Below are 25,443 nucleotides of genomic sequence, written 5' to 3'. Positions count from 1 at the left end.
CTTGGTAGAAGTCGCCCAGCCGTTGTCTGGCTTCTGTAAAAAGCCAATAGATGTCGTTGATCTAGCCAAGACCTTTCTTAAGCGAGAAGCTTCCGCTGTAGTTTCTATATCCTCACAGAACGACCTCCATGAAGATCTTTTTGCTTTCCTCAACTCCTTTTTATAGACTTTGAGTTGCTCATAATAGAAGTCCCAATCGTCTTCCAAATTAGAGTATTTCGCCTTATTAAATAGTGTTCTACATATATTACAATCTTATGAAGGCTAAGTTCTGAGGACCACCATGGGGGTTTTGTCTTCCCCTTGTGCCTGACAAGAGGGCAGGACTTATTTAGCGCTTTACAACATGTTCCGGTAAACAAATTGACTAGCTTATCTAATTCTTCCTCGTTTTCTGGATAATAAGGGGGAATTTCGGGAAGATTTCTCTCCAACTCGTAATTATACATCTGCCAGTTGGTCCTCCTGTAGTTCCTAAAAATAGTTGGTTGAGGGATTTCTTCTTCTACTATTAGTTCAATATAGCGATGGTCTGAGAAGGAGTGCTTCTCTAATACTCTCCATTGAACCACCTTATCTATTAAACAATCTGAGACTAGGGTGATGTCAAGAACTTCCTGACGATTCCTGATTATAAAAGTAGGATCGTTCCCACGATTACATAACAGCAATTTAGTACATAAAATGTAATTGAAAAGTAACTCACCACGTTCGTTGATATCCGAGCTTCCCCATACAGAGTGGTGTGCATTCACGTCACCACCCAGTATTAGTCTGCATTTGGAGGCTTCGCTGTCCGATATCAAATCTACCAACAGTTGTGGTGGTACAGGTTCTTCGTGGGCCAAGTACATCGATGCCATACGAAATTCGATGTCAACTGCTTCCCAGCTTACCGTCGTGAAGTCTTCATTGCTATATTTCGGGATTAAGAAAACGTTAAGTTTAGATTTAGCTAGTACGCATGTCCTACTTTTACCTGCACAGCTGGCAGCGTAAAGCTTATAGTGCGGAGCCCTCAATCCGCATATGCGCCCTTGTCTCACCCATGGCTCCTGAATGAGGACAATATCAGGATTTTCTGCCGCCATTAGTTCAACAAGGGCTGCTGTGGCTGCTTTACTGTGGTGCAGATTTATTTGAAGGAGCCTCATTGGTTACATCTGCGTCTACCTCACCCAGGAGCTCTTTCTCCGACAATAGGTTGGCAAAGTCTTCTGTCAAATCCGCCCCAGAAGAAGCGTGTCCAATACTGTCGACATCGCCTATAGACTCTTTTTCTTGCACGTCCATCTCGCTAGACGAATCTTCATCATCAGCAAGCTGGTCTAACGTGTCGCTTCTGTATGTCCTGATTTTAATCTTACAGAAGCCATAATTGACTTCGTCATCGCTCTTCGCCAATGGCTCTAGTGAGTCCTCAGTCCGCAGTAACATGACTTGCATAGTGGCTCTTTTCGACTCCACCTCGGTGGTTGACTTCTCCTCAAAAGACTTGACAAATTTCCATTTGTCAGCTGGAAGATTAGGATTGCATGCTCTTAACAGCTGCATGATATCCTCAGGCTCTGATGGAGTTGTTGGTAACCAAACTCTTGCTCTTGGACGAGACGGAATTTCCTTCTTCTCGACCACCGCCAGCTTGGCACCGGGATATACTTCGCCAACTTTAGAGATGGCAATCTTGTAAAGCTGCACCGACCTTTCGTCGTCGCAAGCAACTATCTTTATTTGACCCTGATACCACCCTGCATCTGTACAGGAAGGAGGAGGCCCAGGGTTGCTGATCATAACCTCCATCGCTACTTTCGTCAGCGCAGCATTCACCCATTTCCACTGGTTCTTGGGGATTTTTCCTTCAGGGTCGTTTTCGTCTACAACGCCTATTATGATGCGGTTTTTTGCAACCTCCGCAAAAGACTTGTGTGGCGTAACATTGTGCAACCTTATTTTCTTTGCCTGCGAGCTGTCCCCCTCGGCTGACCTCTGACGCTTAGATATGTCCGGATGCACCGGACGCTCAATTTGGAAATTGGGTAGTACCGCCTTCGCCCACTCGATCGCCTCTTGCAGCTCCTTAGTGAGTTCTTCCCCAGCTGGTGGCGTTGAGTGTACCCTAGTGAGTAACCTGGCCGCATTGCGCCTTTCCTGGTACCCAGCCTTTGACGGGTCGGAAATTTTTATTGTAGGCCATTTCTGGACCTGAGAACTGCTTTTAGCGCTGACTGAGGTCGCAGTTACCTCAGCTTGACAACCAACTTTCGGTTGTCGCAACAGTTGCTTGTTTGGCTGGACCAAATTACCAGCCGTAGATTTGTTAGCCACCGAATTTTGACTAGGCTTGGCCTCAGTCGCAACTGGGGCTGAAGAGAGGCTCGTCAAGGACGCTGCCCTTTTTGCAGAGCTGGAAGCTCCTTCCGGTCCTTTAGCGGAGGAACCGGTCTCCATAGAATTTTTATTTTTAGATTTGCCAATATTCATTTTGGACCCACGAGTGTTGGAGAAGGAGAAGTCCGCCTACGCATAGCTCCAGGTACGTAGGTAAGGCTAGCTATTACGGAGGGCGCCAGGTATCCGTAAGCTCCGTTTACGACTGAGTTATTTTTGAAAAGGGCCCCCAGCCTGACAGATCCTCGGCACGGGTCGCATTACACCTTGATCCAGCCCTTTACCCCCGACCATGCTAAAGATACTCCGAATGATGTTGTACTATTGAGGAGTAGCGAACACCAGACTTTGTATAATTAGCTTAGTTAGGTACCTCCTATTTCAGGACTACTGTGGTACCTATTACCAGCCGGCACCCTCTGGGCGGGTTCAGTGGAGGATTTTTGCCAGCCATCAATCAACCATCTAACAAATTCTGAAAATGACAATAATTCACTAAGCGAAACTATCCACAGCGACATTAGTTCTTCGCATCATTTGATACCAATAGCCCAAGAACCAATAAATGTGTTCAAGAATCAAATTTTTCTTAAAATAGAAGAAACGTCATCTTATCAATTTCAAATTATATTTCCAACTTATCATAGGCATAACATTACTGAAACCGAATTCAACCAACAAAACTTAATAAATCTTCTGAAAAGATATCTAAACCCCTCAGTTATTAATGGCCTTCATACTGACGAGAACACCTTAGGAAAAATCCAAGAAATTTACCCAATTCATTTTAGCAACTGCAGAGTAAGATTCGCAAGAAACATAGTAAAAGACTTACCTAACGAAACAGAACAGAATAATGAAATAATTAAAGAACACAAACGCGCTCACAGAAATGGTCGCGAAAATAAAGCACAAATTCTAAGAAACTTTTACTTCCCACAAATGCAAGCGAAAATCGATAGAATCGTTAAACAGTGTAAAATATGCAAGGAACAGAAATACGAACGACATCCTACGAAACCACTATTACAATCAACTCCTATTCCTCAATATCCAGGACAAATAGTTCACCTCGACATTTACCATACTCACAAAAAAGTAATACTAACAGCCATAGATAAATTCTCGAAGTATGCCCAAGCAAAAATAGTAAATTCTAGAGCAACCCAAGATATAATACAACCCTTGAGAGAAATCCTTTTAAACTACGGAATCCCCGAAAAAATAGTCATCGATAACGAAAAATCTTTGGGATCACACCCAATAACTCATTTGATAAAAGATCAATTTAATATAGCAGTTTTCAGAGCACCCCCTTACACCAGTACTGTCAATGGACAAATAGAAAGATTCCTTTCAACTATAGGAGAAATCATGAGATGCATAAAAGCCGAGAAAATTCATACCTCATTTCAAGACTTATTAGAAAAATCCATGTACAAATACAACTACACAATTCATTCCACTACCAACCAAAAACCAATCGAGTTATTCTTCGGAAGAAGAGTATCAACAAATCCTTTGGAATTACAAAAAGATAGAAATGAAAATATTAATAGATTGAAAGCAAAACAAGTAAAGGATCTTAACTATCACAATAAAAATAGACAAGTTTTTAAAGACTATAACCCAGGAGATATTATATTTGTAAAAACCAACAAAAGAATAGGAAACAAACTTTCATGTAGATACAAAGAAGAAACGGTAAAAGAAAACGAAAATAGTACAGTTATCACTCAATCAGGCAGAACAATTCATAAAGGATTAATTAGGCAATAATAAAAATTTACATAAAACAAAATAGTTATAATTATAATCCTGATATCAAAAACTAACAATTTTCTGATTTCTATAGAAACAATATGACAGACAACAAGGACATCCTACTAATACTAACCATACTAATCATGACGACCACTAGCTTAACAGAAATGGAAATACTAGACTACTCTAAAAATCATTTAATAACGATCAATGACGGACAAGCTAAAATACAAGAAGAGACATTCAAGATAGTACACCATATTGACCTGGACCAATACGACAATTTTTTAAAAGACGTACTAACCTACCTTAACAAGAATATTCCCGCTAACAACCTTTTCTACCCCATCCTTAAGTCTCAGATAGACATATCCCTAGTAATAATAGGACTATGAATAAGTTCGTGCGGTTTTTTTTCGAAATTTGAAACTTTATTGACGTAAAATGGTTACAAATTTAATATTCAAAGTATTGTCCATCGCTTACTACTACTTTTTCCCATCTTTCTGGCAATTCACGGATTCCCTTTGTGAAAAATTCGATCGGTTTTGCCGCAATCCACGAATCGATCCATTTTTTGACTTCATCGTAATTACGGAAGTGCTGGTCAGCCAGGCCATGTTGCATCGATCGGAAGAGATAGTAATCGGATGGCGCAAGGTCTGGACTATACGGCGGGTGGGGTAGGACATCCCATTTGAGCGTTTCTAAGTATGTTTTGACCACTTGTGCAACATGTGGCCGAGCATTGTCATGTTGCAAAATAACTTTGTCGTGTCTATCGGCTCGGCTCAAACGCATCAATTGTCGTCGGTAGACATCCCCCGTAATCGTTTCATTCGGTTTCAGTAGCTCATAATACACAAAACCCAGCTGGTCCCACCAGATACACAGCATAACCTTCAGGCCATGAATATTCTGCGCCGACGTCGATGTTGAAGCATGGCCAGGGTATCCATACGTTGCCCGACGTTTTGGATTGTCGTAATGGACCCACTTTTCATCGCCAGTCACAATTCGATGCAAAAAACCCTTTCTTTTGTGCCGTTGAAGCAGTTGTTCGCATGCCATAAAACGGCGTTCAACGTCTCTTGGCTTCAATTCATACGGCACCCAATGGCCTACCTTTCGGATCATTCCCATGGCTTTTAAACGTTTGGAAATGGTTGATTGATCAACTCCCAAAGTTTTTGCAACCTCTTCTTGCGTTTGAGCCGGATCTTGATCGAGCAATTCCTCCAATTCGGTATCCATGAACTTTGGCGGCGCACCCTCGCGTTCTTCGTCTTCCAAGCCAAAATCACCACTTTTAAAGCGTGCAAACCACTTCTGGCACGTTAGCTCAGCTAGAGCATGCTCACCATAAACTTCCACCAAGATACGATGACTTTCGGCTGCTTTTTTCTTCATATTAAAATAATGAAGAAGAATTCCCCGCAAAAACACATTATTTGGCACGAAATTCGACATTTTCAAGTGTGGTAAAAATATTGTTGTTTACGCTTCAAATAAAAAACTTATACTGACGTTTGTGCCTTACGACAGTAGCTCTCCAATGAATGTTTGGAAATGTGGATGGAATAATAATCAAGTTACGCCATCTGTTGTAAAACCGCACGAACTTATTCATAGTTCGAATATAAAACCAAAAATGGAATTTAGAAATAAGAGAGCTATTAATGCATTAGGTACGGCATGGAAGTACATTGCTGGTACTCCTGACCGCGAAGATTTTGATATTTTGAATAATGATCTAAACAAACTAAAGGAAAATAATAATGATCAAGTAATAATTAATGAAGTTTTCAATGAAAGAATTAACAACTTAACAACATTAGGAAATCAACTACTAAATTCGATAAGAAAAGACAATTATGTAATAAGTGAAATAACTCTGAATCTGGAAAGTAAAATAAGAATTATTAAAGAAGAATTAGTAAACATTAAATACGCCATTCAATGGACTAAAATTGGAATTATGAATACAATATTGTTGAATAAAAAAGAAATTGAGATAGCAATCATGAAATTAAAAGAAGAAAGAATGCCATTCGCATCAGTTGAAGAAGCATTAGAATATGCAAAAGTTAATGTAATAACTAAAGAGTCAAGAATTTTATATTTGGTAAAAATACCACTGACAAACAATATTACTTATAAGAATATTATAATAAGACCAGTTAAGAGAAATAAAGAAATTACTAAACTTGATTTCGAGGAAATACTAAAAAACAAAAATGAAATATATGGAATTAAGAATAAATGTATGAAATACAATGAAATAAAAATTTGTGAGAGAAATAACATAATTAATATTAGTAACAGCACCTGCATCCCTCAAATACTAAGTAGTAGAAAATCATTTTGCACAATAAGTAATAATCAACACGTACCAACAATCGAGGAAATATAGCCTGGGATAATCTTACTAAACGACTTCAATGGAACACTAAAAACGGAAAAAGAGCAGCGAAAAATTACTGGTACTTATCTAATCAAGTTTCACAACACATCATTGAGCATCAATAACGAAACTTTCACCAATATCGAAATGTCTACGTTGACAGCAGAACCAGCGATCATACAGCCAACACCGCTAGAAAGGGAACGCATCAACATTTTATCATTAGAAGCCCTCAACGAACTACATATTAACAACACGAAAAAGATAAATCTGTTAAGAACAGATTCGACAATTAATAAGAGCGCAATGCTAGGACTAGCAATAATCTTCACAGCAATAATAATAACCTTCAAATTTTGGATAAAACCCACATCAAAAATAATCATCCAAGAAGTACCAACGGAACCATTCAAATTAGTCGACCTAAGGACCAGCACCTTATCTCCCAGATGCATCAATTAACACAAATAATAACCAACTAGGAAACGTCGTTAGTTATTCAAATCTTCGACTACATGCCCTCCCCTATTTCTAATAAGACGATCGAGGACAATCGTTTTTAAGAAGGGAGGAGTTAACGCTACTTATATTTAAAGTTCATTCACTACACGCGTTTCCGCTGAAAGTTGATCCACCTCAGTTGCTCGATCTTTTTGCTGACGCTCTGTCTGTAATAAACCGTGTGAACGGCAACAAGTGAAATTCCGCGAATATTGTCACGCGGCATAACAGGTGAATGAGGGAATGCATAGGTTAAATTAGCTTTAAGAAATTTTGTAAAGTTTAGTTGATATTTTTCAATTGTGAAATAAAGACGGAGCTGCTCCGGAAAAAATAAATTTTTTTTAAAATTATCAATGTGAAGATAATTAATTTGTATACTGTGTGTTGACGAAGAAGTAAAGGAGATTTTAACCAAACATAGTTACAAACCTTCTCCACATGTGTCTCTTCAATGTGGCATTCTCCGTAAAGTTCATCACAATGCGAAAAACGGCTAAATTTGTATATGTTATATGTATATATATAGATATATGTATGTACATATGTTCAAAATAGGACGATGATAGGAAAAGTAGGAAATGAAAGGAAGTGTTTTGAGTGTAATGTGTCTTGAAAAAGTCAAATCGATGATGGTGCCTCTTAGTGTTGTTGACTTATTAACGTCTGATGCACAATCGAAATTGAACATATCTTTTCTGAATTTGATAACTGTTTCGTAATTTCTTTGTGTAAATGTAACTTGATCAATTCCATTGCGATTCCATTTACCTCCTTCTGTTTATCCATACAAAATATATATGTAAGACAAAATGAATCTTTATTTTATTTATACGTACTACGTAAAATGTTAGGTCAGTACGTAAAATGTAAGATTAAAAAATAAACTTTATTTAATGTAGATTAATATGCAAAAATGTAAGATTAACAAAAATTCGACCTCCAGCTCCGATGTTCACCAACGTTCTGCGCTCTCACTTGTTTCTGCTTTTTCAATTGTTACAGCTGTAGATACTTCTTTGCCGACCACCCCTTTACCGACTGTTATTGTCTGTGCAGACATAAGGGTGACACTTAAATTGTAACATAACTAACATCTTACATTCGACCATCCTGCTCGTCATCTGTCTCAGATCACTCTTCATCGATATCGTGCTCGTCTTGTTCAATGTAACGCCATACCTTCATGTAGTCGGCACTGGTTAAAGTTTGCTGCGGGCCCTGAAATTCAGCGGCTTTTTTAACGTCATACCTATCGTTTCTTTTCACCTTTACAACTTCGTAGGGACCGTTGTACTTGTTCGTCAGCTTCTTTCCCGTTACAAATTGAGTGACTTTGATGGCTACTAAGTCCGACAACTGATAGCCATGTTTCCCCTTGCGCTTCTTATCATAGTTGATTTTATAAGTCTCCTGTGCCTTTTGGATTTGTGCTCTGACTTCTTCACGGATTTTATTACGTTTGTCTTGCAATCCCTGCAGCAACTCCTCCTGTAGAATCTTTAGAAGTTCGGTATCTGTTTCGTTTCTCATCTTTACTCCAAACATAACTTCGAATGGCGTAAATTTTGTAGATGAGTGAATATGCCCATTAATTGCTCGCTGCACTTGAGATATGTATTGATACCATTTTGACGGCTCTGCTGCTGACTTTTTTACTAATACCGAAATAATGACGCGATTGACTCTTTCAACTTGCCCGATACCTCTCGGAACACCTGTTGTCGTTTCAACGTGCTCGATCTTTGAATTCTCACAGAGCTCTTTAAAAAGTTTGGATGTAAATGATGTACCTTTGTCATTAATTATACGCTGCGGACAACCGAAAATTGCTATCCAGGATTCGATACGTTTGACAACTTCTTGTGAGTCTGTAGACTTTGTGGGATATAACTAGGTATATTTTGAAAACGCATCGAATATAGCAAATATGTATTTATACCGTTTTGGTGTGGCATCTAGTGGACCCAAATGGTCGACGTGTAACGTAGAAAGTGGTATGTCTCCCTTATCTATGCAATGCAAAAGACCATCCTGCTTACCCAGCTTTCGGTTCCTCGTAATGCACTCGATGCAGTTTGCGATTACTTGATTAGCTTTCCTTTCAAGGTGCGGTATGTAATAGTCCTGCCTAATTGCGTGAATCGTTTTCTGAGAACCCATATGTCCAAAGTTGTGTGCGTTTGTAATGATTTCCTTTTCCATGATTTTAGGAACGGCTAGTAGGTCCTGCCCATCGACTTGCTTATAGATCAGCTTGTTTTTCATTTTGTAGTCGGCGTACTGCTTATGTTTAAGGATCTCTGCAACTGCTACTAAATGGTCGTCTTTTTGCTGTGTTCTTCGGATTTGTACGTGAACCTCCGATGTTACTGTCATAACAGGGAAACGACTTAAGCTGTCAACATGTTTCATTCTGCTAGCTTCACGATGTTCTATAGTAAATGAATAGTCTTGTAGATACATCAACCACTGGTCAACCTCGCGTGGTATATTTTTTCTTCATGCGACGATGTTTTCTTGCTCCAGTAGAAAACAGGATGCCATTTGTTGTCGTGTTGCTGCAAAAGCGTAGTCCCAAATCCTTTTTTGGATGCATCAACGTGGAGCTGTGTTTTGGCATTCTGCTTATATATCTTCAAAACTGGTTCTGCTGCAAGAGCCGCCTTTAGATTATCGATTGCTTGTATCTGCACGCCTGCTATCTAAAATTCAGCATCCTTTTTGAGAAACTCTGTCAACGGTCTGGCTAATACGGCATAATTTTTAATGAATTTTCAAAAATATCCAGTCAGCCCAAGGAACGCCTGAACATCTCTTAGATTTTTCGGCAACGGAAAATTTTTTGCAGCCTTTACTTTCTCTTGTCCAGGCCAGACACGCTCGTCTTCGACTTCGTGGCCTAGAAACGTTATTTTTGTTTTTAAAAATTGGCATTTTATTTCTAAACCATGCTGCTCTGCTCTCTTTAAAACTATTTCCATGTTCGCTAAGCATTGCTCAGCTGTTCCCCCAAAAACAACAATGTCGTCAATGTAAATTTCCATAATGCCGTTATTTATTAATTGTTGAAAAATATAATTAATGAAGCGCAAAGAAACTGCCGGCGAATTACAAAAGCCAAATGGCGCTCTATTGAATTCGTACAGCCCTTCCTTTGTAACGAACGCCGTGTATTTGCGACTGTTTTCATCTATTTCGACGTGGAAAACCCCATTTTTTAGGTCCATCACGGTAAAGTATTTGGCGTTTTGCATTTTTTCAAGGACTTCTTCTACGACTGATACTGGAAACCTATCTTTTAGAACCAATGTGTTCAACTTACGAAAATCTACGCACAGCCTGTAACAGCCATCCTTCTTTTTAGCCAACACGATTTTGCTAGCAACCTCAGAAAATGACTCGCGTATTATGCCCTGCTGTAACCAGGTGCTGGTGCTGATAAACGACTTGGACTTTGACGGAAGGCGATATTGCTGCAGTTTGGTTCAATTTTCAGCTTAATGGGACAGCTCGACTGGACGTTCGATGGCTTATAGTTGTCTATCAGCTTCTTTACGGCTTCTCTGTACTTCGGTTCTACGTTGATTTCCGGATTATGTTCGACTACGTTGTAAACATTGTAATCGTTTTTCTCGCCCGCTTGTGCAAAAGTGTAACAACCAGCATTTAAGGTCACGCTGAACTTTTTCAAAAAATCGTAGCCTACAATTACACTAACATTTATCGTCGTATCGGGAACAAGAAGAAACGTGTGTTGTGTATGCAGCCCGTCGACGTTAACTTCAGCGTTAAACTCACCCAAAACAACTGTTGCGACATTTCCCAAACCGAACAACCTAGTAAAACTCTTTTCAACGAACATCTACTATATTTTGCATCGAAAACGCCTTTACGCATCAGAGAGACATCAGATCCAGTGTCCACCAAGCAGGATAATATCTCGTTGTTGATTTTCATCTGTTTAATTCGCTTTTGAACTATCTTTTCTATCACAACATTAACACTTTGTTTTACAGCAACACAGTCTTTGGATGTATGGCCGCTGCCATTGCATCTGAAGCACTTGGTATCTTCCCTACATTCGGCTCTTTTGTGTTGTGTTGAACCACAATTAAAACAGCGCAGCGGCTTACGATCGGCGTTGTTAAAGTTTTCATCGTGTTGCGCCTGTGTATTGGCTGAAGAACGACGTTTATTTGGCATTAAATTTCTATTTAATGACATTATTAATTCGTACGCTTTTATTAATTCCTTATACGATGTTGCACTGTAAAGAGGATATTTCCTGTCCTCGCGAATATCTACACCGTCAGCTATGTATGCAATTACCGACTCTTCTTCAAAACAGCCAAGTGCTGCTATTTTTCGCATTTGTAAAACATACTCATGGAAATTTTCGGAAATTAGTTTTTTACGCGTTGCCAACTGTTTATGTACTTCAGCGCTGCTTAGTTTTTGTTCAAACTCATTTAACAACGCTACGCAAAGAGAATCATAGCTCGAAACTGTTATTGTTTCTAAGAACAAAGCTGCCACGCCTTTCATTTTATTGCGTGCATTTACATATTTCTGCTTACTATTCAGCTCATATGCTTCCGAATTTTCATTAAAGTTATTCAGCCACTGCCTAATCGGAATCGATACCCCATCGAAACACGGTATGATTTTTGCGAAGCTCTCAACTGAGACGCCGCATCCATTGTTTCGATCATTCTGGAGAATTCTTTCGGCTAAAAATTTCAAAATGTCGTCGTTACTGCTGTTGTTTTGCTTGTCGTCGCCCTCCATGTGACTGCCCTCTTCACGTTTGTACTCGTTGGTCGCTTCCGCCATCTGTACGTTTTCGCTGTCTGATGCCGCACTTTCCCCTGCCTGCTCTGCATTATTTTCCAACGGTGCTTCTTGGGCAGCTCTGCGCCTTCTGGATGTTGACATTTTCGACCTTACTTTTTTAACTGTTCAGCGGCTTTATTGTTCAATGGTTGAGCCCTCATGTAAGACAAATGAATCTTTATTTTATTTATACGTAATTATTTATTTTATTATATACGATTAATATGCAAAAATATAAGATTAACAAAAATTCGACCTCCAGCTCCGATGTTCACCAACGTTCTGCGCTCTCACTTGTTTCTGCTTTTTCAATTGTTACAGCTGTAGATACTTCTTTGCCGACCACCCCTTTACCGACTGTTATTGTCTGTGCAGACATAAGGGTGACACTTAAATTGTAACATAACTAACATCTTACATATATATAAAATTAAAATTTTCTTTTGAAAATTGCAACCATTCCATCAGTATTTTCTTATGACGTTGTCACGTTTACAGACAACCTTTTTTTTTAATTATTGATATCGTACAAGTTAGTTTTTTCCCAACAAACTTGGTCGCACTTTAGATTTGATATTTTTAAGTAAAAGCGTAAATTTTTCTATACTTAAGTGTGCTGTACCTATTATTAAAACAGATATGCATCATGTATCACTAGACCTTAAATTTGAATTTTATGATTATGCTAAAACAAGATATTTTAATTCTAATTTTTCGTTTAATTTTAAGTTATGCGATTTTTTGAAACTGAACAATCTTTTGCTGAACATTAACTGGGATTCCTGGTTTCAACATATTGACGTTTCTAAGGGTTTCGAGATTTTTAGAACCACTGTGGTTGACGTTTGTAAAAGTGTAATTCCTCCTGTAACAAAAAAAAATATAATGCCGCAATGCTGCGTTGATTAAACTTCGATATAAGAGAAACCAATTTCTCAGTAAGTTCAAAAAATATAAAAACTCAAATTTCTTTGCTCCGTATAAAGAGTATGATAAGAAATTCGTCTGTTTGGACAAATTTTTACACAGAAACTACGTTCTTAGATTCGAAGAATGTTTAAAATCTAATCCCAAAGCGTTTTGGAATTTTGTAAATTCGAAGAAATCTGTTTCCAATATTCCGTCCGCTCTTTTTTTCGATGCCAAAGTTTCTAATACTCCAACCAATACCGCTAATCTCTTCGCTGAGTTATTTACGTCCAATTTTGCATCGGCCTCTGACAGTGAGGAAAATGTTTTCTTCGATATACAACCATCTATTGACTTCGGCAAGCTAGTATTGTCCACTGAAGATGTCTTTAGAGGCATTACTCGACTTTAATTTTCTCCAAACACTGATGTTAATGGTTTGTCTGCGGTGTTATTCAATCAGTGTGATTCTTTGCTATACCCTCTGTTGTTAATCTTTAACAAATCACTAACATCGGGTACTTTTATTGATGTCTGGAAATTGACTTTTATTTCACTCATTTTCAAGAGTGGTAATAAAAATGATATTAATAACTAAAGGCCTATTTCAAAGCTTTCCGCCACTAAAAAGCTTTTTGTATGATCATCCAGGACAAATTGCTTTTTGCTGTCAAGAACATGGTGCGTCCGGAGCAGCAAGGCTTCTTTGCGGGCCACTCAACAGTGTCTAATTTAACCGTATTTCCGGATGATTGTAACGCTGCCTTCCAACCAGGACACCAGATTAACACCGTTTATACCGACTTCTCTAGGGCCTTTGATCGGGTTTCCCATATAATACTAATCAAAAAATTGTCCTGCATTGGCTTTCACTTAGCCTTCTTAAGTTGGATATCATCTTACTTGCAGAATCGCCATTGTTTGGTCGTCGTCGACAACGTTAGGTCTCTTCCTTTCGTTTGCTTGCTCTAGGGTTCCGCAAGGTAGTATTCTGGACCCGCTTCTTTTTGTTCTGTTTATCAATGGTATTCACTTTTGCTTCTCGTCAGCAAGATTCCTGGTTCATGCAGACGACGAGATTTATTCGACGATTACTAGCTCCCTCGACTCTGAATTGATGCAAATTGATTTAGATAATTTCAGCAACTGGTGTATCAAAAATCGTCTATCGCTCAACGTAAACAAGTGCTTCCAAATTACCTTTTCCATTACTGACTCCTCTTATTACATTTCGAGAACATCCCTGTCACGTGCAAGTAAAATTAAAGACTTGGATGTAATATTTGATTCGAAGCTTACTTTTACTTGTCATATAAATTTAATTATTGTCAAATCTTACCATGCTTGATTTTGTTAGGCATCATAGCACCGATTTCTCCGACCCTTATACGCTGAAGCTTTTGTATGCGGCATTTGTCCGTTCCAAACTGGAGTATGCATCTTTCATTTGGTCTCCGTATTATTCGTGCCATGCTGCTAAAATTGAACGAATCTAGAAAGTATTCTTACATTTCGCGTTGGGTAATTTACGCTTTTCGGATCCTATCTCTACATATGAAGCACGGTGCTTATTGGTCAACTTAAAATCCTTGCAAGTCAGAGAATAGTCCTATCTTTATCTTTCATTTTCGACTTAATCCGTGGGGTTGTTGACTGTCCGATCCTTCTTGAGAGGATTTTCTTTAATAGTCCGACCAGAGCTCTGCGAAGGTCGGAGTTCTTCTATGTTGGTCTTTAAAAATCCCTTTTTGCCCAGAATGCTCCTACTTCTACAACTTTAATTGAGTTTAATAAAATCTCTAAATTTGTTGAGATAGTTTTTTCATTTTCAAAAAGTCACCTATTAAAATCTTTGAGTATTTATTATAAATAGTTTAATTGTACTTTCTTTTTTTATTCCTTACTAACCTTAAAATATGTCCACTAAGCCTATAAGAATCTATTATATTCATTGGTTTAATAAATAAATTTGAAGAAGCTCCTTGTAAATTAAAACCATTGCTTAAACCAACCATTAAAACAGTTTTTCCAGGGATACTAAAATTAAAAAATTGTAATTTAAGCATATCCCATAATTCTAACAAATTGTGAATTAAACAAAAAGGAACTTTACAATTAATTTTAAAAATTGTCAAGTAATGGTTGCAAATAAAACAAAAGAAACATTAAACTTAAAATGTTTGATGTATTGCCGAACAATATTACTCAAATTAAGAAAAACTTATATATGACCGGATTTACACACGGAGACATCCGGAAGAGAGACACTGGAAATTCTCTTTTCATGTCTCATTCGCGGTCACACGGGCAAAATTGTTTTCGGCAACATTTTGATGATTACTACTTTAGCATCTTCTGGTTCGAATATATTCTACAACCCGCTAACATGTAAAGCGGAAAACGTTCGTCAACAGTTTCTTAAATACAAGGTGGCGCAAAAGTAACCTTGTGATGTTTTTTGGCTGTAATTTGAAAAAAAAATGAAAAACTTTGATTCTTCTTGTGGACTATTTTTATTTGGTCTTTTAATTTTTTTTACATCAAGTCGAGAAAATGATGTCATGTAAATGGCCGCCACCACAGTTGATTGCCATTTGAGTCCTTTTTATAGCATTTTCCATCACTTTGGCCAAGACTTCCGGCGATAGGTCCTCACATTCTTGACGGATATTGTCTTTAAGAGCTGCAAGAGTCTGAGGCTTGTTGACATAAGCGCGTGACTTCAGAAAGCCCCACAAAAAGAGCGGTCAAATCAGGTGATCTTGCTGGCCAGTGCAAATCGCCAAAACGGGAGATTAGGCGCCCGGGAAATGCATCCTTCAGCATATCGGTTGTGGCACGTGCAGTGTGTGCCGTTGCACCGTCCTGTTGGAACCACATGTTTTCCAGTCCCAATTCATCAAGTTGCGGCAAAAAGAACTCGTTGATCATTTCTCTGTAGCGTTCACCAGATGACTCCTCCAGCGAAAACAGCACACCATACAGTGACTTTGAGCGGGTATAACGGCTCTTCGTGGGTTATACGCGGATTTTCCGTGCCCCCGAAGCGTAAATTTTGCTTATTTACGTACCCGCTAAGATGGAAATGGGCCTCATCACTCATGATTATTTTTGATGAAAAATCATCATTCTCTTGGTGGTGATTAAGCATGGCTTGAGCGTATGTTAGACGCGATTGGCGGTCAGCAGCTAACAGGTGATGCACCGTCGGGACTTTGTATGGAAACATCTTCAAATCTTGTACCAAAATTCGCTGTAAAGACCGTCGACTGATACCCATTTGCGTGGCACGTCGTCTGGTCGATGTCGACGGCGCTTCCATGACATCCTCGGCTACAGCAGCAATATTCTCTGCAGAACGGCTACTCCGGGGTCTGCCACGCCTGGCAGCATCTCGTGTTGTGCCAGTCTCTTCGAGGCGAACGGCTAAACGTCGCAGTGTTTCACCAGTAGGCGTTGGACGGCGAGGAAATCTGCGATGAAATTCACGTTGTGCCAAAGTCACCGACCGATTATTAGTCAAATAAATAGTCAGAAATATTCCGCGTTCTGGAGCAGTGTAGCGTAACATTATTTATTAACGTGTATTTCGCATGGGTTTACTACACAAATGTTAAAACGGAACTGACATTAGGGGCCAATCGCAAAATTTATAGCATTTTCGGATAGGAGGATTACTTTAGCGCCACCTGTTATATCAATGAAGAATGCAAACTGGTTAAATAATAAATAATTTGTTGTTTTTTTTTATTTAAATATATTTATAAATTGTTGTACTTGAATAATAAAAATTAAATTAAAAATACTTCATACCTGTATACAAATAATTAACTTAAAATTAACTTGAGAAATGCGGGTAAAAAGTAGAATTCAACATAAACATGTCCCATAACTATTTTAAAATATACCTAATTACTAGCAAAAATAATTGTGCCTTTCCCAAAGAGCGTTCGGATGTTTGTCATCGTAGTTATCTTCCGTTTGATTGAAAACCAACACATAACTCAGAACTTTCTCCCACAAAAGAAGAAAACAAATGAAGCAACTGTCAAAAATTGCTTTAAGATTGGAAATACGAATAAGAAGAGCAAAGCGTGTCGCCAGTACAGGAGACAAATCCCTTAACCCTTCCGCGGCCGTCAAAATGTTTCCCTTCCAAATGTTTCCCTGTGTAAATGGGCACTATCACAGCAACAGAACTTAAATTAGATAATTTGTTTGTAAAACAGATAAACCATGAGGAACACATTGAAATACTGTTAAAACAAAATAAAAAGGTTCATTTAATCAGTTTAAACTCAGATTTGATGATTGTATTGGTTATCGCTACTATAATTATTATTTTAATTTGTATTAATAAATATAAAAGAAAATTATGTGCACCTGAACTGCAATCACCGACACAAAATACTGCAAAAGCAATGACAGACCCGTTTCTGCAACTCAGAAATACTCCATAAAATCTTTTATATCAATTAACTTATGAATAGAAGAGTTAACTTAAGGTAAGCCAACACCACTCAAGTCACCCGTGATACGACCACACACCTCTCAGACGAGGAAGAGTCAGATAAAACACAAATCTAGACAGTAGCTCAAATCAATCTTCATCGTGCGATAGCGGTAACAGCCGTCTTGGCACGATGGTCTGCCTCAGGAGATCTGGGCATAGTACTGGCTCAAGAGCCGTGGGCATACAGAGGCCAGATTAGGGGTCTTAGCAACAGCAACAATATGGTAATTTGGGATCTCTCGGAAGTGTTAAATAGAACCATTAATTATTTTTGCATTAAAACGTTTTTGAACCGGGATCTGGTTACGATCCAGGCACAATTGCTGGTGGACGGGACCCGCAAAGACATTGACATCAGCATATTTTACGATGGATAACAGCACCCCAGATGAGGTACGGAGTCTGGTAAGCTACTGTAATAGAAGAAAGCTACCACTCCTGTTAAGATGTGACGCCAATGCACACAACGAGATATAGGGGAGCACCGACTGCAAAAGAAGAGGTGAGTCCCTACTTGAATTTATTATAAGCAATGATTTATATATACCAAATGTTGGGTGTACAATAACTTTTGTAATAAGGAATAGACAAGTTTGGTAGACAATAGGTGTCGGGTTGGAAAGTTTCTTTCGAGCATTTAGTAAGGAAATTAAGAAAGCGAAGAGGGGTAGATTTTGAAAATTCTGCGAGGAAATCACCTCAACTCCCGTTGCGGCTAGGTTCCACAAAGCTATGGCTAAGGAGAGAGTATACAGCAAATTAACCTTTAAAACAGACAGATGGCAAATATACATGCAATGAGGTGGAAACAGCATGCGCCTTGCTAGTCACACATTTTTCGAGAGCCATAACTCTGCTTCCAGAGTCCTATACGGTGTTTCGGAGTACGACCCGATCGGAAACTTGAAACTGGCTAAACGATTGTTTATTCAGCAATCCATAAGATGGACCCATATAAGACCCCGGGGGCTGATGGAATCCGCTCGGTAGTACTACAGCAGGGCGAGGAGCTACTTAAATCACATCTAGTTGGTGATAATGTGAGCCAGTTTGTACTAAAAGCAATGAAGAAGATTAGTGATAATGAAATCATATCAAACATAATACCGTATAACACCTCTCCATCAAAACCACCATGCGTACAGAGCAGAAAGGTCTACGGACACTGCGCTGTATCAGCTATATATGGAGATACAAAGTGGCTTTGACTGTGAGGAAACCATTTTCTGTGCCTTTCTCGACATCGATGGAACTTTCGACAATACCTTAGGGGTATGTCGCGCACGTGCAGGGACCCATCTGCAGATGGATAGAGTCCCTGCTATAGACAAGGGCAGTACTATCCAGCTTTAAAGAGGTAAGGGTTGTCCGCAGTTCTATCACCCCTCCTGTGGAGCCTGGTGATCCCCTCCCGCTATCAGGGATGACGCTGTAATTAAATCGAGAGGCAGGTTCGAGCACACCTTTTGCGATATACTGTTATGATATAAACTCGTCCAAAACAGCCTCATCCCTTTAACCAGGAAAAGAGCCTTACCAGGAATGAAAGATATCAGCGTAGACTCAACCCCGTATTGCCAAGATTAACTAGAAAAGCAAGAAAGCAAAGGCGCTGAAATTTACGGACCCAGAATCAAACACTCTGTGCCGATGGACAGTCTTCCCAGCATCATCTAAGCGGAGATGTATGTTATGTGCAGAGATAAACTTAGACAGAAATGTCAAGAACGAGCGAATCGCCATTCTGAGTGACAGTCAGGCGGCACTCATGGCCCTATCGTTCTGTGAGATCAAATCCTCGCTGGTCCTTGAGTATATCGAGAACCTAGGAACGCTAAATTGCATCCGGCTAATTTCGTCCCAGGACACACGGTTTTAACCTGGAACGAAATAGTGCACGCATTGGTGAGAAGCTGCGGCCTCGCCATTAAAAGCAGCCGAGCCCTTCCTTGCTATGGAACAACCCACCATCAAGGACAAGCTCAGGAGTGAAAAGTTAGGGAGGTTTGCTGGCATTAAACTGTGGGATTACGCCAGGCGAAATCCTTACTGGAAAAGTACAACGAAAGAGGTTTAAAAAACTAATAACCCTCCTCAGGGATAAACTGAGAGTACTCACAGGCATTCTTACAGGCCCCTGCAGACTGCGAAGTCATCTGCACATGATCGCGATTTTGTTTACGGATTCTTGTATGTTCTGGGACCAATCTCAGGAGACTTCAATTCCTCTTCTCCTAGAATGCAGCGCTATAGCGCGAAGAAGGTTGACACATATTGACCGATTGTAGCCAGAGGAAGGGCACATACGCTCAATCCAACCCCAGCTCTATCCTGAGTTTAATAAGGGAACTGGATTTCGATGAGGTACTGTGATGAGTAGAGGGCAGAAAAGACCATGAGGTCTAAGTGCAAACCTCTTATGAAATCGATTCTAATCTAGCCAAGCTCCTCCTCCTATTTGTGACAAGCGACTTAAGGATCTTCCACAAATGTAGGTATCTACAGTTTTTAGCTGACTCCATGAATCTTTAACATATGAGGAGCTTTTTCATGACAGAAATACACTCGGAGGTTTACCATTGCCTGCCGAGGGGCGATATAGAAAAAAACTCTTCTTCATTTCATGCACGAAGATTCAAACCTACGCATTCGGAATGGTAGTGAATCCCCAATATAAAAATATTCAAAATAAATAATATGTTCCAAAACGTCAACAGGATTGCAATACATAACTTTACAAAGTATCAGTATTTTACTCATGCAATATATACATACGGTATTCCTACAGTATTGATGCGTTACTTTTACATGGCATACATACGTTTAGAAAATACCATACTTATATACTCTTGCTGAGTGTCTGGGCGAAAACAAATCGACACGGCACCTGCTCACTGCGTCGCACAGCGCTTTCTGAGAAACAAACTGAAAAATATTGTTATCCCAAACATAGACGTATTTGGAATTGTTGGAATGCTTTAAAAAGAAAATTGTTTTCTATGAATTTGCAGTATTGTGCGTCATTTTGTGTATACGAACAAAGACATCGTTGTTCACCTCTACAACTCGTCGCAAAATGCAAGTTTTATTAATTACTCTGTAATGCTGTGTTCCATGTGATATTATTGGGTTAACATATCTATATTTCAGCGTAACATTACACTTTGGATGCCAGCCAGACTTAAATTAAAAAAAGTACTTTCCCTCTTTCAGCGTATTACTCTTATTGTTTGTTACTAATTTATATAAAATAAAAGCATCATTAATCTCAAACTTTCAATCAGTATTTATATTTTGGCTGTAAAATTTAGATTTTATGGATATACATAAGTTGAATTAAAAACTGTTTTAATTATACAAATAAAATATATATTATTGTTGTTGTTGTAGCAGCATACATCATCCTGTCATTTAACGGTAGGTCCGAGAAACTTGCTGTTGCCCTGGACCTCGTCGACGTAATTGAAGAGGTGTCTTCTGACGTGCCTGGGAGACGGCTCTGGTTCAAGCAGGAGTCTACATGGGTGAAACCTGAGGAAGCACTCTAGCAGAAAGTGTTTGCTAAGCAGTTTGTTGTGCTCCTTCACAGGAAGCATCTGTGCCTCGTTATGTAGGTGTTGTAGTGGGGGCATCAGGAGACATCCCGTCGCTGTCCGAATAGCAGTGTTTTCAGGCGACCAGGTAGGTACAGTAATGTTTAAAACCGGCCGGCTTATTGCCTTAAATGTCGATAGCAACATTTCTTTGTCTTTGCCCCAAGTGCTGCCGGCAACCGATTTGAGGACCTTGTTGCGATTTTGAACTTTTCTGGAAATAACGGTTGTATGCGCTGAGAAAGAGAACAAACTTTCGAAGGTAACTCCCAAGATTTTGGGGTTGTTATTAGTCAAAATTTGTGTGTCGTCCACTTTTAACTTAAGTTGCAGTTTGACCTACTTTGTCCAGGTGGTGAAGAAAGTCGCCGTGGACTTCGTGGGGGAAAATTGTAGATTCCTCGCAGTGAAGAAGCGATAAAGGCAGGCGAGGTAGTCGTTTACCTTGGTGCACAGACCATCAGTGTCATTTCCCGACGCCATTATCATGCAGTCGTTGGCGTAGGAGACCAGGGAGACTCCCTCTTATGGCTGTCGGAGTTTCGAGATATAGAAGTAAAAAAGCAAGATATAGTATTTAAAATACCATCTAGTAGCGTGGCATGGCTGACTGTGTCAAAAGCCGATGGAGCTGAAGCCGCAGTCTTCATCTTCACTTCGCTTCCAACGTTTAGGCAGAACAGGTTCCAAATCTTTAACTTAATTTTTGGAAACCAGATCGATACTTTCGTTGAAGTCAAAGGAAAATGAGTGTTCTGCATCTATTTCAGCAATGTCTGATGTTGTCCTCAAAAAAATGTAAGTGTTAGCACAATGGAGTGCCATATTATCATAGGTACATTTACTTACTTTCTGTGTGCAACAGCTCTTTTGAAAAAGGACAGAATGTCAAGGTATACCCAGTCCTTCCTCAACGAAGCAGCACTTCCACTTGGCTAGTGTTGCAACTCCAACTCAATCGCAAAGTGGTCACATAAGGATATCCATCGTTTGCGACAGTCAGCCTCTTCAAATGGGAAATGTGTACACGTAAGTGGTTATATAATCAGTCATAGTACCTAGGTGCATTATGGTTTTGGTACTTCCCAGATTCTTCAACAACAGCGGCCACATCGTGCCAAGCCTGGTCTTTTTTGTTCTAATCCCGGTAACACAGCCGGCTTTTATCTCATATATCATACTTTTCAATGGTTTTTATTCAATTTTCTTCAAACCTTATTCAAAAGCAAATGTAGATAAATTATCTCTCTAATCTGCCTAAAATTCCGAAAAGAAACACAACCAAATCGAAGGACATGAACAAAACGGGTGTTCAATTCCTAATGTCAAAAACGCAGTCAAATAGAACAAGGAGCTATTTGAGTTGACATTTGTTTTTTATTTCAAATATTCTAGTATTGTTCTATTCATTTTTGACAGTAAGCCAAGCAAGCAAAGTCATCCTGAATTAGGCCAACATCTTTATCCTCGCTCCTTCTCCTAAGTTTACAACTGCTGAGACCAACTACCAACAATTTTTTTTTCGTCTGTTTGGGTATAATGAAGCTCCATTGCAGCTAGAAGACATTGAAATCATCCTTTCGATAAACTTTGATTAAAAAACAAAAAATATTTAGTATTTACGTATATATAACATATTAAAATTCAAAATTCAAATACCCAGGGCTAACATTCTGTCCTTCCATAGGGCAGGTATTCGCAGAGGAAATGGAAGTTCGAGACGCGACAAGCGATGTCTTTGCTCGTGCACACAAAAAGAATTCGACACGAAGTACAAGCGAATGCGTTGATTTGTCTTTGCCTAAGCACTGAGCGAGCGTACGGTAAACGTATATACATTTGTATGTACGCACTAATGTATCACATTTGATAATATGGCAAAATTTTGATTTGCCTATTTTTGGATTTTGTAGGATTTTTATATGAAATATTTTATTCAAACCACCGCATCTTCGTATATAAATATGTATGTATATCCAAATGTATGTAATGAATGGCGACAAGCGTAGCAAATGGTGATTGTTTAGCTGCTGTGTGTCAAGTGCGCGCAGAATCATACACTAATGATACAGGGTGGCTGATGAATTTTGCTACATTAAACTCAAATAACGTTTTTTTTAGTGTATGGAATTCATTTATTTTTTTTCAAGTTGAAGGTCATTAAATTTTATTAAATGTAGCTTAACTAGTTTTAAAAATAATTGAATTTAAATGCCCCCCATTCTCGTTGACACAAGTGCGGCATCTTAGTAAAAAGTTGTTCATTGCTGCTTTGAGAGTTGCGACAGGAATAGCCGCAATTGTTGCCCGAATGGATTGATTTGGTTCATCCAAATTTGTTGGCTTTGTTTTATAAACTTCTTGTTTACATAAACCCCACAAGAAAAAGTCAGGTGCAGTAAGGTCAGGCGACCTGGGGGGCCAACGAAATTCGGAGTTTCTTGAAATCAGTTTATTGGGAAATTTTCATCGCAACTCTGTCATAACAGTCTGGGCTATGTGAGACGTTGCCCCATCTTGTTGAAACCACACAGAGTTGAAAGGAATTCTCTTTCGGCGTAGTTCTGGATAGAAAAATTCTTTCAGCATTTTCAAATAACGGTCTCCAGTAACCGTAACGGTGTGACCATTTTCTTCAAAAAAATAAGGCCCGACAATACAGCGTGAAGAAACCGCACACCACACTGTCATGCGAAGAGGATGCAATTCCGTCTCGTGGAGTATCTGTGGGTTAGAGGTACTCCATATTCGGCAATTTTGTTTGTTCACATTGCCGTTTAAATCGAAATGGGCCTCATCAGACATGAAAAGGCAGTTTAACATGTTTTGGTCTTCTTCCACCATTTGCAGGATCTTCTGGCAAAATTCCAAGCGAATCGGCAAGTCTGCTGCATTCAGTTAGTTAACCATTTGAATTTTGTAGGGAAATAAGTCTAAATCTTTGTGCATTATTGTTTGCAAAGACTGTCGGCTGACACCAAGTTGAGCAGATAAGCTTCTTGTTGAAACCCTTGGATTGCTTTGTATAGCTGCAGCTACAGCAGCGATCGTTTCCTCCGTCCGAACTGGTGGGTTTCGATGATAAGGCTTTCTTACGACTGTTCCTTGCTCAGTAAAATTATTCACCAGTCTCATTATGGTCCATCTGCTAGGGGGATCGCTGCCAAACATCCGCCTGTACTCTCTCTGTACCAAAACTACGGACTCCAGTGCGTGATAGCGGCGGACTATCCAAATTCTTGTTTGCGTGTCCCAGTTATCCATTTTAATAAATTTTAAAGATCAATCTGCAAATTAAAACAAAAATGGAACAGATAACTTAAAAAGAAAAAAAGTGATTCAATTTTTTTTGGTAGCGGCTTTCATCAGCCACCCTGTATAAACAAAAGCTACCGTTAGCTTAAAACAAGTTAACGTCTTCGAAATTTCGTACTATGGACAATTTAAAATGCATTCCTTTTTGTTCTCATATAGAGGATAAATACTTAATTAAGATATATCTTCACGTATGGGATTATCCAATTAACAAAAAATGTACGAAATAAGTAATATAGCCTTGACGTTAGAAATTTGCTTCGAAACCAGATTGCTGATTTTCTTTCCTGTAGTGTATCTATGTTTACATATACATTTTTCTGTGCGCCCGGCGCACAACTTGCTTGGCTGCGTCGTACAGTGTCTTCTCGAGGGCACAAATAAAATATTTTATTGTCCGAAATATAGACGTATTTGCATTGTTGCATTACTCGGCCCGAAAATTTGCATATTTTTATGTATTAAGTAAGTAATATTATGATATTACCACGGAGTCGAGAACAAACACGCTTTCAAATTCGAATTAAATACGACAACATTACTTGGTCCATCGAACTTTTTCAAAAGCCCAGGGGCAGTGCTTTCGCAGAAGCACTAGGGTGAAAAAGTCTAATAATTAAATCCTATGTTCTCTACACTCGCCAGTAAACCAGTTAGCTGTAGATAGAATACATTTACCAATTATCAGTCTCTTAATACGAAGTTCTTCTGGTTCATACTCGTATTTAAATACATTTCATAATTTTCACCATTTAGCATTTTAGTCCTTATAAATAGATATCGCCATTTCCACAGAAATGTCAACCGAAGCCAAAAAATTCAAAGTCTATAAAATTATGTTGTTTTAACATATTTTTATAGGGAATCTATTAAACGTAACTAATGTAAACAAATTTTACATTTGTACATACCACATTTTGAAATATTCGTATGCAAAGTCGAACCAGTGCAAAAGTTCCGTTTTAAACATTGCTGTTTTGTTTTGATTAATGATCTTGATGAGATATATTATGCCGTGACATTTGCTTTTTTAAATCTCGGTTTATATGTGAAGAATGTAAGAAAAATGTAAAAGGAACGATGCGATTGCCAATTATGGTAAATTTTTTCTTTGATTTACCGCTGTGGTCGCCAACCTTTCCAATGTGTTGAGCTACTTTCAAGATTTTGAAATAAACAGCGAGCTACTTGCACAAGCCAACATAAATTAAATAATACAC

General features: G+C 38.9%; 1 protein-coding gene across 2 annotated transcripts; it reads right to left on the bottom strand.

Annotated features, from left to right (window-relative positions):
- Positions 1 to 10,176: 10,176 nt before the first annotated feature.
- LOC129250829 (uncharacterized) lies at positions 10,177 to 14,605 on the bottom strand. 2 transcript variants are annotated; one of them, XM_054890414.1, is made up of 4 exons: positions 14,142 to 14,605; positions 14,003 to 14,045; positions 13,706 to 13,911; positions 10,177 to 13,642 (listed from the first exon to the last, which is right to left on the bottom strand). In XM_054890414.1, the coding sequence occupies exon 4, from the start codon at positions 11,993 to 11,995 to the stop codon at positions 10,781 to 10,783; it is 1,215 nt and encodes a 404-aa protein (XP_054746389.1). In that variant the 5' UTR covers positions 11,996 to 13,642; positions 13,706 to 13,911; positions 14,003 to 14,045; positions 14,142 to 14,605; the 3' UTR covers positions 10,177 to 10,780. The 2 variants fall into 2 exon arrangements, with proteins under 2 accessions (XP_054746389.1, XP_054746388.1); XM_054890413.1 differs by having other exon boundaries at positions 10,177 to 13,911.
- Positions 14,606 to 25,443: the final 10,838 nt, after the last annotated feature.

The sequence above is a fragment of the Anastrepha obliqua genome, chromosome 6 (assembly GCF_027943255.1).
Source record: "Anastrepha obliqua isolate idAnaObli1 chromosome 6, idAnaObli1_1.0, whole genome shotgun sequence".
Lineage (NCBI taxonomy): Eukaryota > Metazoa > Arthropoda > Insecta > Diptera > Tephritidae > Anastrepha > Anastrepha obliqua.
This window is presented reverse-complemented; position numbering and strand designations above follow the sequence as displayed.

Coding starts and splice junctions, on each gene's coding strand:
- LOC129250829 (XM_054890413.1), bottom strand. CDS start 11,995: ATGTCAACATCCAGAAGGCGCAGAGCTGCCCAAGAAGCACCGTTGGAA.